A 14,152-nucleotide genomic window follows, 5' to 3' on the forward strand; every position below is an offset into this window, starting at 1 on the left:
AGCTTCGAGGGACATGCTACCACATGACTTCTGCACATACCCAGCAAGTTTGATGATGATAGGACCTATGGTTAAGGAGTTGTGGCCAATTTGTGGATAGGCCCCACCCCTGTGGCGCCCCCTATGGGTTAATCGCGATAAACTTCGAGGGACATGCTACCACATGACTTCTGCACACACCCAGCAAGTTTGATGATGATAGGACCTATTGTTAAGGAGTTATGGCCAACGTGTTATTAAGCCCCGCCCCTGCGTAAACTATTTGGTCAATGGCGGCCATGTTTTTCAAGTTGTCCTACTAATCTTTTACGGGTATGTGTATTGTAGTCCCCCGGGGCTTCACGAGAAATTTGGTGTTGATACAGTCAAATTTCAGAAAGTTGTGGATAACACGCTGTTTTTCAGTTTATGCTAATTAGCGGGAAATATTCCCAGAAGAATTTTTATGGTCCCAGAGGCTTTTTTGTAGAGCACCCTAACATACACCTGTGTGAGAAATTTCAAGTCAATTGGAGTTACGGTGTGCGGGGCGTGGCCTCTCAAAGTTCTTTCAGTCGGGACTTCATAACAGCGCCCCCTAGCGGAAATTCAAAAAACTGTATAATTGCACACCCCGCGGGGTTGGGGCGCACGTTGTGTGAAATTTTTGCATGTCTGCGTGAAACGATGTGGGAGGAGAAGCAGCTAGAAAATGTGAGGAAGAAGTCAGAAAAAGTAAGAATAAGTATGGTGGAGAGTAATAATTACGGGAACTCTGTAAACAGAGGACCCGTACTTAATTACGCTGTAGGACATGTTCCGTTTGAATTAACAGTAACTTACCTGCGAGCCATATGTATAGTTTGTGGTGTTTCAGTTGTTCTAACATTACTAGTTGATGCAACAGCATGAGACAAAACCACAACGTTTGCTAGACCATGACGAGCCTTAAAAAAATTAACGCCGTTAAAATGGGTTTGCGTTAACGCCGTTAACGCGTTAAACTGACAGCACTAATATTTTTAAATCTTTCTTTTGAACCCATCCTTTGTTGACTTGAGACGGTCAGAAAGATAGGCCAAAGGTTTTTATTCCATAATTTAAAGGTCACATATTATGCTAAATGCACTTTTTAAATGTGTTCTAACATATCCATGGGTCCACGGTGTGCCTAGAGACTGCCAAAATATTTTAAAAAATAACAATCTCTCCTGTTCTCACTCTCCCCCTTTCTGAAACCCCCACCCCTCCCCCCCAATATACTCCAGTCAGAATGTTCCCCTTCTCTGTGCAGCCCACACCCCTATTTCTTATTGGTCCACGGCCCTGACAGACAGAGGGCGAGGCGTATCTGGCTTCGCTTCCGGACAGGGGGCGGGGGCAGCTCAAAGATTGTATATTTACGAGGGGAGCTGCAGCTCTTTTTAAAAAATAGGCCATTGTGAGATTAGCTGAACATCAGCATAGTACAATAAATTATCTGAAAGTTTTTTTCAGCAAACAATTAAAGAAAAACGTATTAGGGACCACTAAGACCATATAATATGGTCTATAATAGAACCGAAAAGTGTATAATATGGGAGCTTTAACAAAAGTCAGCATTACTTTCTTTTAATTTCCCCCCACGATCACTCGATAATATAACGCTCATGTCATGACAGAAATGAACCAACCCCATTAAAGTTGGAGTCACTGATTTTTGTCAAAATCAGTGAATATTTCCTCACTATCCGCTACCTGTCCTCACTGTGTGTGCGCTGTCATGTGGCTTATACAGCTGCATTTTGTTCCACTTCACTAATATAACCGATCCTGAACCGAGGAAACGATAGGTGTGAAAGAACCGAACCTGTTAAAATACCAAACCATGTATCATTCCAGCATTTGTTGTGAACCAAGGCTAGAAGCAGATAAGCATGTGTGAAAGCGCCCTCAGCATCTCTAGACCCTCTCTCTGATAAATGCTCAATTGAACTCTACACCACAGTTGGTGACTGAGACATTTAAAGTGTGAAAGACCAAACCAAGAAACAAGCCTTTAAACCAACATGGAGGAGGAGAAGTTAAGAAAAAAAGACATCATTTCTAGAAAAGACCTGTAAAAAAACTCAATCTGCTTATGAAGATCATTTGATGGACAGCTCAGACCAGAACAGTTAATACATGCTAAGGTTTTCTAGCTTGGTGAAAACCCTGGTTCTGTTGGTTTTGTCGGTGTTGTTGCTCTGTTTAATGCACCCATCCAGATAATTTTCGCCGGTCGATTTGATCGCTAAGTTCAGTAATTATGTTGAGTACTTTAAATATGGCGGGCGTGAGGTTTGAGTTGGTCTGGTTGGTCAGGATAGTCCCTCCCCCGGCCCCTGGCGTAAGTGGTTCACAGTCCCAGACCAGCTCAAACTGGAGCTGCTCTGGAACCAGTTTTTCCAGCCCGGAGCCGACTTTCTGACGGTGGGAAACCAAACAAATTGGTTTCGAACTGGGCACCAGTTCTGAACGTGCAACCGATTTTGCGTCAGTGGGAAAGGGGTATGTATGAACCGTCGGTGTGGTGGTTGGTGGTACAGAGGCTGTGCTGCGTTCCAGACCCATGCCTGAGTCCTGGGATCAGTGCTGGGTTAGCAGACCACAAGGGCCTGGAAGAGTGCATGTGATTAACTTCTCTGCAACCACCATCAGGAAGCTTTACAGGACTGGGTCAAATCAAGATTTGGCAAGAAAAAACCCAACCTTACAGCGTAGTTACCACCAATGTCTGCCATATGTCTGGCACCGCCCGCTGACAGTGTGATACCATTCCGCTTTTTTATTTCCCACATTACTGTATTTAAAAAAAAAACATCCTTCCTTTCCAATTTTTTCGTTTGCTCACCAGACCTACCCGTGCTATAATCGTACCTGCTTGCTGCCTTTTGTTGCTTTAAAGCTAGTGGGGGAAAAGTGGCAGGGGAAAGATTATCTTTGTAACACCTCTGCACTGCATCACTGTGTGTTTTTTTCTCTTTCTCCTGTTGTGAGTGGATTTCATGGTTGAGAGTGCAATTTGAAATAGGATTAACAGTAGGTGTCGGGGAGTGTTAGCTAAACCTCTTTATGTCAGGTACAGCAGAGAGGAGTCTGTCACTGCGTCTGCCTGGAAACGCTTTCACCATTGAACATTGCTTGAAGGGGAATTCTTTAAAATATGACTAAAACTGTATTTGGATTCATCAAAGAGTCTGTGAGGCAGGCAGGCAGGCAGGGGCAACACAAAGTCAACGGTTTCTACTGGGGAAAAGGCAGTAGAAAGAACACACACGCACAGTGTCACACAAACCTTGACATGCACTGCCAACATGGAAGGCAAAATGCAGCCTTTTGTTTTTTAAGGGAGAAATAAATAGAAAAGTCAAAAAAGTGCTCAGTGTCTTTTTTTTTTGTCCGAAAGCTCCTGGGTGACATTGGGAGGCCACATGGTTGGCTGCGGCCCCAGACCCAGGGAGAGAGGATGCATTCCTGGGATGGCCATTGGCAGTGTTCAGGGCGGAGATGCCCAACCCTCGGCTCCCACAGTTTCCGCACACAGCAATGTGAGTCTCGCTGGAAAACAAGCATTTGGACAGTCTTATGTAACTGGGGTTGGTTGTAAAGAAATGGGATGAACCGGAGGGAGGGATTAGGGACTGGAAGGAAAATAGAGGAGGTTGTTTGAGGCTGAATATTGAAACAAAGTTGGGTAGAGTATTTGACTTGCCCTATACTAGTGAACAGCGCTTGCACGGCTGTTGTCTCTTATCTGTTAAAGGAGAATTATGACCCAAAAATCGAAATCCAGGCACCAAGATTGTCTACAAAAATATAAAAGACGTTTAATACATTTGCCAAGACACATTGAAAGTACACCATCACATGTCAGCTTGAGTTCTTATCTGTTTTAGCCTTTGTCAGGTATCAATTCAGTGGCGTGCACAGGAGGGGTGACGGGAGGGGGGGGGGGGGGGGGGGGTGGGGTGCACGCTTGCCCATTTACTTCAGTTTGTTGACTCAAAGCCACACTAATCAACTCCAGAATTATGACATAATGTTGCAGTTTCCTAGCTTGGAAATCCCGGCTTCGGCGGCTCATGCGCAGCACTGTCGTCATCCGGTTACGTCTGCCCCAGAGCACCATACATAGGGCTCTGGCCCGCCCATTTCAGAAAGAACGATTTGATTGGAAGCTCAGGATTTCTTGACATATTTAATGAGCTTCAATGGAGAGTGTCCAGACCAAGAGGCGCAGCAAATTTAATTTTGCACAACTTGTCAGCAGAGATGCTTTACACATGACCTGTTCAGCACTATCTGTGAACATAGTGGAGCCTTCAGCAGCTTAAAGCTCCCATATTATACACTTTTCGGTTCTATTATACACCATATTATATGGTCTTAGTGGTCCCTAATACGTTTTTCTTTAATTGTTTGCTGAAAAAAACTTTCAGATAATTTATTGTACTATGCTGATGTTCAGCTAATCTCACAATGGCCTATTTCTTTAAAAGAGCTGCAGCTCTCCTCGTAAATATCTTAGAGCTGCCCCCGCCCCCTGTCCGGAAGCGAAGCCAGATACGCCTCGCCCTCTGTCTGTTTGTAAACAATGATGACGTATTTGCTAGGCCTGTTAGCTCAGTTAGGTTTAGCCTACCCATGAGAAGAACCAAGTCTAGTGCTAGTAACGCACTTTGAACAGTTTGACATGACCTATCCTTGTCTACATGAAAGACTATGTTCATACAGATGCACTGACTTGCCGTTTCCAAGCTAATGGAAACGGCATGTTCACAATAAAAAACGCTGCAAAAGATGGTGGCTACTGCGAAGCTAGCTCGGGAGCTACCGGCTAAAAATACCACTAAAATCAGTGAAAAAAATATCTTCATAGTCAGACTTCTTCACTATTAACTTCCAATCCTTTGTCCTGTTAAAAATTAGGCATTTCCAGACTGGTGTGGGAAATACAAATGTGTTTTTATGAGCAAAAGCTGAATGCTTGTCCCAAAGCTAATAGCTATACACCAGTCAGGCAAAAATACCAATAAAAACATTTCTTTCAGTTTCACTGTTTGAAAAAACCCACAAGTAGCTTCCTATCCGTTGTGTTATTAAAAACGAGGCATAGACTGCTGTGGTTAAGATAAATTAGTGGATTATGTAACATTCACCATGCCTTTCTGTACTACAGGCATCTTGTCGCTTAGCAACAAGCAAACAACATGGGGGTGAAGGAATATTTTTCCAAAGGATCTCGGGGCCGTGGACCAATAAGAAATAGGGGTGTGGGCTGCACAGTGGAAGCTTCTGGCTTTCCAGTTTTTGACGTCAGAAACGGGGAGAATTCTGACTGGAGTATATTGGGGGGAGGGGTGGGGGTTTCAGAAAGGGGGAGAGTGAGAAAAGGAGAGATTGTTATTTTTTGGGATATTTTGGCAGTCTCTAGGCACACCGTGGACCCATGGATATGTTAGAACACATTTAAAAAGTGCATTTAGCATAATATGGGACCTTTAAGGGAGCACGTTAGGAGAGGCGGTGGTTGGGTCCAAAAGAAGCAGTTGACAATCAAGAGAGGTTGTACACAAGCCAGAGGATCTAAACCACTTTATTGGGAGGTAAAATGAAACGTGTGCTGCCTGTATGTCAATTCCTCTTTACAGGGAAAACTGTCTGTGCATTCATTACAGTGGGGTCAAATTCTAACAGTCTGTGATCTTTGATTTAAGATGGAGAGATCGCTTTGGTTTTCTCTTCAGATTAACTAAGTTTGGTGTTTTAAAACCTGTGTTGTTGACAGTTGGAAAATATATGTTGCACATTGATGGCTATAACTACGAAGGTTACAGTTAATAAACCAAAATGTTTCTGGTTCAAGAATGTTGAAAAATGCTGGAACAGCAAAATGAACTCAGAAGTCTACAGAAACATTTTGTCTGCCAATGTAAAGAAAGATGCAACCAATCTGATTGGAAGATCCTTCATCATGCAGCAAGATAATGACCCCAAACACACTGCAAAAACAACAAAGGAGTTCATCAGGGGCAAGAAGTGGAAGGTTTTAGACTGGCCAAGTCAATCTCCAGACTTAAACCCTATAGAGAATGCATGTTACCTGCTAAAGAGGAGACTGAAGGGAGTAATCCCCCAAAACAAACAGCAACTGAATGAGGCTGCGGTGAAAGCTTGGAAAAGCATCACAAAAGAAGAATGTAAAAGTTTTGTGATGTCAATGGGTCACAGGCTTGATGCAGTTATTGCAAGCAAAATATTTGCAACAAAAAATATTAAAGTCTTATCTACTTTAATTTATTTAAAGTCTATCTGTTCCAATACTTTTGCTCACTTAAAAATGTGGTGTTCCTTTTCAAATAATGCTATCTTCTCAGTTGTGTATCAGACCCAGATTTAAATACCTGGAAATGAAAGCTGAAATGTTGATCTATTGTCCCATATTCATAGTTTGGTGTCAAACCCAAATGTTTCCAGTCTACAGCAAAAATAAAGGAATTGGTGTTCCAATACTTTTGGAGAACACTGTATATAAATACAGTATATGCCTCATTATGAGCACATAGGGGCACATGCCAACTCTCCTGATGGGAAGCGTTGGTGGCAGCAGTCAGTGTTACTCAACAGTTGAAAGCCTCAGGGTTTCCCAATGCAGGGAGGGGCACAGCCCCTCTGCAAGTAAACACATCAATAATCCTGCAGCTTGACTGACTGGCTCACTGGATAAGGCGTGGTAGTGAAGGAGGAAGGCCCCTGGAGGAGATGCAGTTAGTCTTCACTTAAAGGTGTGCAGAGCTTTGGACTGGTCTACTTTCTATGCTATTTCCTTACATTTAAAGGTGGAGGTAGCGATTCTGGTAAATGCTTGTTCTCAAAATCAGTGAATATCTCCTCAAAATGTCCTCATGATCCGCTACCTGTCCGTATTGTGTCTGCACTGAAAGAAAAATCTAGTTTTAATACACAATAAACTTGGCTCTGTAAAGGGGCATGATGCTCGATATGGCGGACCCTTTTGTTTACATGCCCTTTGTTTACCTACCCGATATTCACTGATTTTGACCAAAGGTGATTTGGACAAATAGCGTTCTCTGGAATAACTGACTCCACTTTTAAAAGGAGCAAGACATTTTTACAAGAATACACATTTTAAAATACACTCCCTCTGCATCTTGGAGATCATCATCATGTTTTCACATCCAGCATGATCTGGATGTGTTTAGCCTAGCTTTAGCACAAAAACAATAAGCAGGGGAACACCGCTTGCCTTCTCCTCTGAATAAGTTTACAAATATGTCTTCCAACAACTCCAAAGCTTCCCTTCTCATGCAAAGAGAACTAGAAATGCAAAAAACAAGACATTGTGGTTAAAGTCTCAATGCGTAAATGACAAAGCGGCTCATGTCAGTGTCTTACAAAACAACCCACATGAATGTCTGCTGATCCGCCACCTCTATAATTAGAGCTGCATTAATTGATGTTTTTTTGGCCACTTGGGGGGACGTTGGAGAATGGTTAGAATTTGGGTTGGCTATAAACCTCGTAAAGTTGTTGTGCTTTAACGTGTTCACAAATCCTATTTCAGAATGTTGGAGAAAACAGAGCTACAGTGGCATTTGTTTGGTGCCGTGCCTCTGGCCACCCACAGATAGTTCATCTGAAACGTTTTTATGCTTGTTGTTCGGGGCTGGTCAGAGGGTGTTTCTTCTTTTAGTCTTTTATCTCAAAGAAAATGAGTACATACAGTAAGAGCGCTGGATGAGCCTGAAACAGTACATGCCATACGATCACTTTAGAGCTGAGAGTGAACTGCAGAATTGGGTGATAATTCTCTGTGACATGACATTACACATGTTCATTTGAGCCATTGTTAATACGTATAACATCCAATAGTGAAGCCATGAGGTTTGCTTAAGTTTAAGGCAACTACATTTGCTATAAGGTCCAGTAAAGATTGTGTTTTTAGACAAAAGAAACCAATGGTTCAAAGTCAAGATTGGCTTCCCTTCACTAGTCCAACCGTCCGCCCTAACTGACTGAACAGATGTTATGACACTAAATCAAATCAAATCAAACTTCATTTATAAAGCACTTTTCATAGGTAACACAAAGTGCTTTACAGTTGGCCTGAAAATAAAATAAGAAAACAGAACAATGGGCAAAAACGCAACTCTGCCTACCACCAAGAGAACCTTCTCCCAAGTGAAGAATGGTGGTGGCAAATGGTCTGCAAATCTCCAGATGTAATGTTTGGGTTGGCTTTTACCTGAAAAATCACTTTTCTTGTGGCGCTTGAGGATATTTTTGAAGGACGTCTACTTCTAGGCAGATGTTAAGTCACTCTTAAAGCTCTCCATTTTTAGATGATTTGCCTCACGGTGGACCGATGGAGCTCAAACATTTTTTATATGTCCCCAGACAAATGTGCAGCATCACAACTCTATTCCTGAGATCCTCTGAGATTGTTTTCCCTTTTAGCATCTCTGACCTGTATGGGTTCAGTTTGGTGAGCCTAAACTGACCTGGTTTGATCTCTATTTTATCTAGTGGCGCCCAATTTCTTCCCTAAAGATCTCTCATTACATTGGTCTATTTCATCACTCAATTTGGCCCATCTGATTGTGTTAACCTGCTCGATTTAAGCAATGCAGCTCAGGGTTCACAAACTTTTGCACAACAACAGTTAGCAAATCATTTGTTTGATGTCTTTTAACAATTGATTTCTGGAAAAGAAAAATGTTGAATTGATAAACAAACATCTGTTATTTCATATAAAATATACTGGTATTGATAAAAATGAATTAATAATGGTAAAAATAAATACAATTCCAAAAGGTTCAAGGGGTTCACAAACGTTCACACAGCACTGTATACGTATAGGTCTGTTCTGTGTGTGTGCATTGAAAAATAAATCCGGTATCAAGCATTCTCCAGAATCGCTATCTCCACCTTTAACGCTGAATCTAAAGTGAGTGTAACCAGAATGTTGGTTCATGTCTTTATGTCAGCCTCCTAGATCATTCATTAAAGCAGAGGCAGCTTAAAGAAAGTGGGCTGACCGCTCAATGTGCATATCATCAATATTTAATGCTGAGAAAAAAATCAAGGGACAAAGGATGAACATGAATCTCTCCCACTGATCCACTGTGCAGCATCGCTCAATCTGACAGTTGCTGGAAACGAAACACTGATGTTAAAATATGTTTCTTGGAGGCGTTGAATTTTGCAGCCAATTCATATTTGATGTGTGTGTGTGTGTGTGTGTGTGTGTGTGTGTGTGTGTGTGTGTGTGTGTGTGTGTGTGTGTGTGTGTGTGTGTGTGTGTGTGTGTGAAACCATGTACTGTAATTCTGTTGTCTGCCCAGTGACTCATGTTTTATCATGTTGACTGTGGCGGTACATCACCTATAGTCGTGATGACGGGGACTTTGCTGTAAGCCACAGCTGAACAGGCTTACATCCACCCTGCTGCTGGCACGGCCAAACTGTTTTCATTCCATATGATAGGAGTCACACCACATTCCTGTTACAACTTCTCTGCGGCGCATACAAAAATCTCCTCTACAAACCGCAGAGCCATGTGTTTTGAATTTTCCCTCTGCTTGTTCCCATTTAGAGCATCTCTCTCTCTCTCTCTCTCTCGCTGATACACACAAACACACACACACACACACACACACACACACACACACTCACACACACACACACACACACACACACACACACACACACACACACACACACACACACACACACACACACACACACACACACACTCACACACACACACACACACACACACACACAGAAACACACACCATTGTACTTCTATCTTTGTGAGGACACTCAGTGACATAATGCATTGCGTAGCCCCTTACCCTTACCTTAACCATCACAACAAAATGCCTAACCCGAACCCTTACACTAACCCTAACCTAAAACTTAATACCAAGTCTAAGCCTGCAAACATGTCCTCAGTCTAATAGTTAAAAGTTTAAATTGGTCTTCACAAAGCTGCATTTACAATAACACACACACACACACGCACACACACACAAACAAACACACTGATCGCCTGCTCTCATCATGTTGATAGGCCTATTAGGTTCTCATGAAAGCATTCCATTTAGGTGCATTTGAGGTTATGGTTGTCACTGACAACCGGCCGTCAGAGAGTGGCAGGAGCCTCTATCAGCGTTGGGGGTTTCCAGAGGAGCTCACAGCACACAGAGTGTCTATTGATGGAGAACACTTTATGGAGCCACACCACCACTGTGACAAAGAGGAAGGGGGGCGGGGGGGTTGATTGATTGACCCCACAAACAGGGATAAATCGCAGCATCTGATAATTAGGATTTTCTTTTTGGATTGTATGACAATGCACAGTTTAGTTTAATACGTTGAAAGGTTCAGTGGTTTCCCCTGCAACATTTAATGTGGTTTTATTGGATGTAACAAACAAACAAAACCAAAAAAAATTAAAATGAACTTGACCAAATAATTGATTGAGTTTGGTCCAATATCTTCTTTGATGGTATTTTTACAAGACACATCCAGTAGTTTTTCTTATTTATATCTTTGAAAAACAAACAAAAGGCTTCAGAATTTTTTCTAGATCCTCTTTTTCCTTGGAGTGTGGGGAGGGCTATCAAACAGCATGTACACTTTACAGTAAGCATGTATGTGTGCATATGTTAATGTGAACAAATGAAATACAAAGAACAGAAAGTATAGAACATCTAAATAAATCACACATGGTTGCGTTGGGAGGGTTAGTGACATCAGCTGTAATATACAGCTCTGGGGAGAAAGTGTTAATTACCTAGAAACATGGATTTACACCTATAGTTATCTACAACTGTACTGTCTTACTTATAGATAACTGCATTGGAAAAAATACATAAATGTTGAACAAAAGTCACTATGCAGAATAATACCAATCAAGTCTGTATCCTATGAAGCTGTGGTTGGCCTCATTAATCCAAAACACCTTGATGATACTTTACTAAGATTTACAAATCGTTAGCCTCATAGCATGATTGCCTAAATCATATTTACTCTACTCTACTTTTACTCTACATCTACTCTATTCTACATCTACTCAACTCTACATCTACTTTTTGTTAGCCTAATAGCATAATTAAGGGTTATAGAGTAGGGTAAAGTAGATGTAGAGTAGAGTAGATGTAGAATAGAGTAGATGTAGAGTAAAGGTAGAATAGAGTAAATATGATTTAGGCAATTATGCTATGAGGCTAACGTAATGATATGTGGAGGTTCATGCTTTTCATTGATTCTGGAAAACGCTTGTTGTCAAAATCACTTTTTGTCAAAATCAGTGAATGTCTCCTCATGATCTGGAAGCACATTACAAATAAGGCTATATTAAGACAAAAACAAAGATAAAAAAATGTAATGTTTATTTAATGTATCTTTAATCAGCAATGATGACGTCACAACTCTTGGTGGTGTGAAAAACTGGGATATGGACAAGATGATGGTATGCTACAAGTATTTGTGTTTGCGTATTGTGTATATAAATCCATGCTTTTGGAAACTGTAGGCTTTTGTCGTGAATATCACCCCCACCACACACACACACGCGCGCACGCACGCACGCACACACACACACACACACACACACACACACACACACACACACACACACACACACACACACACACACACACACACACACACACACACACACACACACACACACACACACACACACACACACACACACACACACACAGCAACAACCTCCTCCTCCTCCGCTGGAAACCTGTTCTGGAGGGAGTGACTAGATTCAGGCGGCGTCCAATTATATGGAAGCAGCACTTATTCCACTTTATTCCCGGCTACAGTTAAGTGGCTTGAAGCCTTGAGAGACACACGGGGCTCGTAGTATAGAGGCAGAGAGAGACGAGACCCATGTGACATGTGAAGGGAAAAGCTACAGACAAAGGTAGACATATCTTCTTTACTACACACACCAAGTCATGCGTCTGGCGGAGGAGACGCAGGGGATGCTCCAAATCAAATCCACTAGGGCTTTTTTTCTTTCTCTCGTCTAGAAATGTGCGTCTTCATATAAATGATTCATGAGAGTCTGTTTTCTATTTCTAAAGGGAGTAATTGCGCTCGCAGCGAGTTTTCAGCTGGAAGCCGATCACCAACCAATCTGCAAAAGAAGGTACAGCAGAGAGCAGAGCCCGGAGAGAATTTGTAAAAGTCAAATCATTTTGGGAGTTGAATACGTTCCCCTCTTTTCACCTGCACTAACTGGACCTCATCTCGACTGTCAAAAGGATCAACTGTTGCTGCTGTAGCCGGAGCGAGAACAGACAGACAGCCTTTCCAAGTGTGTCTGTGCTATTCAGGATGTTTGACCGTCACTTGGTCCAGTATATTTGCGGCCACACAGCACCGGTGTTGTGCAATTAACATGGAAGAGGGACTGATACTGTTGTTGATGCATCGGATACACCTTCATCATTCTGTCCTGATGTGATGCCACATTGTTGCACTGAGGAGGAGAATGAGAATACCCCCACACCGCTGCCCGGCTCTTTCCTATATACTGGCTTGATCACCTCTCTGTGTGACAAACACTACGAAATTATTGTTTTCTTTGTATAAAAGGAGCAGTCTGAGCATTGTAACGCAGTGGCACACGTCAACACTGACAGGCTTAAGTGTAGTGACCTTGCCCGGATTTTTGAAATCTATTCAGCGGGAAGAAGATCACCCTCATCATGCTGATGATGATGAAGAACGGCGGCGGCATGGACGCGCATCAGGTTGATATCGATTCGGAATATGAGCCTCACAGTCGGTCGCGGTCGTGCACCTGGCCGCTGCCGTGTCCGGAGGACTTTGAAGAGGAGGCGAGTCTGGGTCTGGGTCTGGCGACGGTCAAAGTGGAGCAGCAGTACAACGTGCCCGCGTGCCGAGGCGAGAGGAAAGGCGGCGCTCCGGCGGAGATGAAGCATCCAGCCGGCTCCCCGGCCCCCGTGGTGGCCGCCGCTCCAGCCTGCATGTCCGGGGCTGCGCTGGATGCGGCCGGCCAGCTGCGCAAAGCTAAGTCCTCCCGACGGAACGCGTGGGGAAACCTGTCCTATGCAGACCTCATCACCCGTGCCATTGACACTGCCCCGGACAAGAGACTCACCCTCTCCCAGATCTACGACTGGATGGTTCGCTTTGTCCCTTATTTCAAGGATAAAGGCGACAGCAACAGTTCAGCCGGATGGAAGGTAAAGACACATGACATTTTGTAATTCTGTAGGCTATAGCATGGCTATACATCTAATGCTAATTATGTATACACGTGGATTTTAAACCTATAGTTATCTGCAGCTCTGCATAAATGTTGACCAAACGTCACTATGAATTATGAATAGTACAGATCAAGGCTGTATCCTATGAAGCTGTGGTTGTCCTCATTAATCCTTGTGTTACTTTACATGTACAAATGTTAAGTGGAGGTTCATGCTTTTGGAATTTCTTAAAACACATGACTCAAACAATGTTCTGATTGCGAAGGTGTTTAGTGGAGAAGCTATTTAGCCTTAGTCTGTGTCTGCAGCATAACTCCCTTTTCTGCATATTTGAAAGCCACATAATTGACCCCTGGTCCAGGCAATGTATGTCAGTGGCGTGTCCCCGTGTCACTCCGCGCTACAGAGGAGTGAAAAGGGGCGGGGAGCGTGTTTGGGTTCAATGGGTTCATCTTATTTAGGATTCGCAGCCTGTGTATAGGAGTGAAGCCACACGGAGTACAAACTCCCCCTCTTCACTGTTGGATAGGCAAGTATTACTCGCTGTGACGCAAGTGTCTGGTTCCAAACTGTTATCTCCGCCCGTTCTCTCGGGTCACACCGGGGACATAGTGAGCCTCCAGTCCGATGTGCAGCTTCCTTAGACGGGAGCATCACCCACGCCGCCGCCGGCCATGTTGCTCGGGATAAACCCGTTTGGAGCCACACACCCCGCCCCCGCCCCCATCCAGAGGACGAGCACGTTGAAATTACGCGCAGGCTGTGCGAAAGCATGGCACAGGGCGAGGGGTTTAAAAGCACAATAACAAGAGATGATGACATTGGGTGTCACAGCAAGCAGATGTAACTACAGATTATCCCTTAAATTT

At 43.2% G+C, this 14,152-nt stretch overlaps 1 protein-coding gene across 1 annotated transcript in view; it reads left to right on the forward strand.

Moving 5' to 3' along the window:
• Positions 1-12,758: 12,758 nt before the first annotated feature.
• The window catches only part of foxo6b (forkhead box O6 b), a gene marked incomplete at both ends in the record, with an annotated part of 46,876 nt that continues 45,482 nt past the window's right edge, over positions 12,759-14,152 (forward strand). Inside the window, one exon of the mRNA XM_080044970.1 lies at positions 12,759-13,259. Within this exon, the coding sequence (XP_079901096.1) occupies positions 12,759-13,259 (501 nt within the window). The remainder of the gene's footprint in view (positions 13,260-14,152) is intronic.

The sequence above is a fragment of the Ammodytes marinus genome (assembly GCF_949987685.1).
Source record: "Ammodytes marinus genome assembly, chromosome: 17".
Lineage (NCBI taxonomy): Eukaryota > Metazoa > Chordata > Actinopteri > Uranoscopiformes > Ammodytidae > Ammodytes > Ammodytes marinus.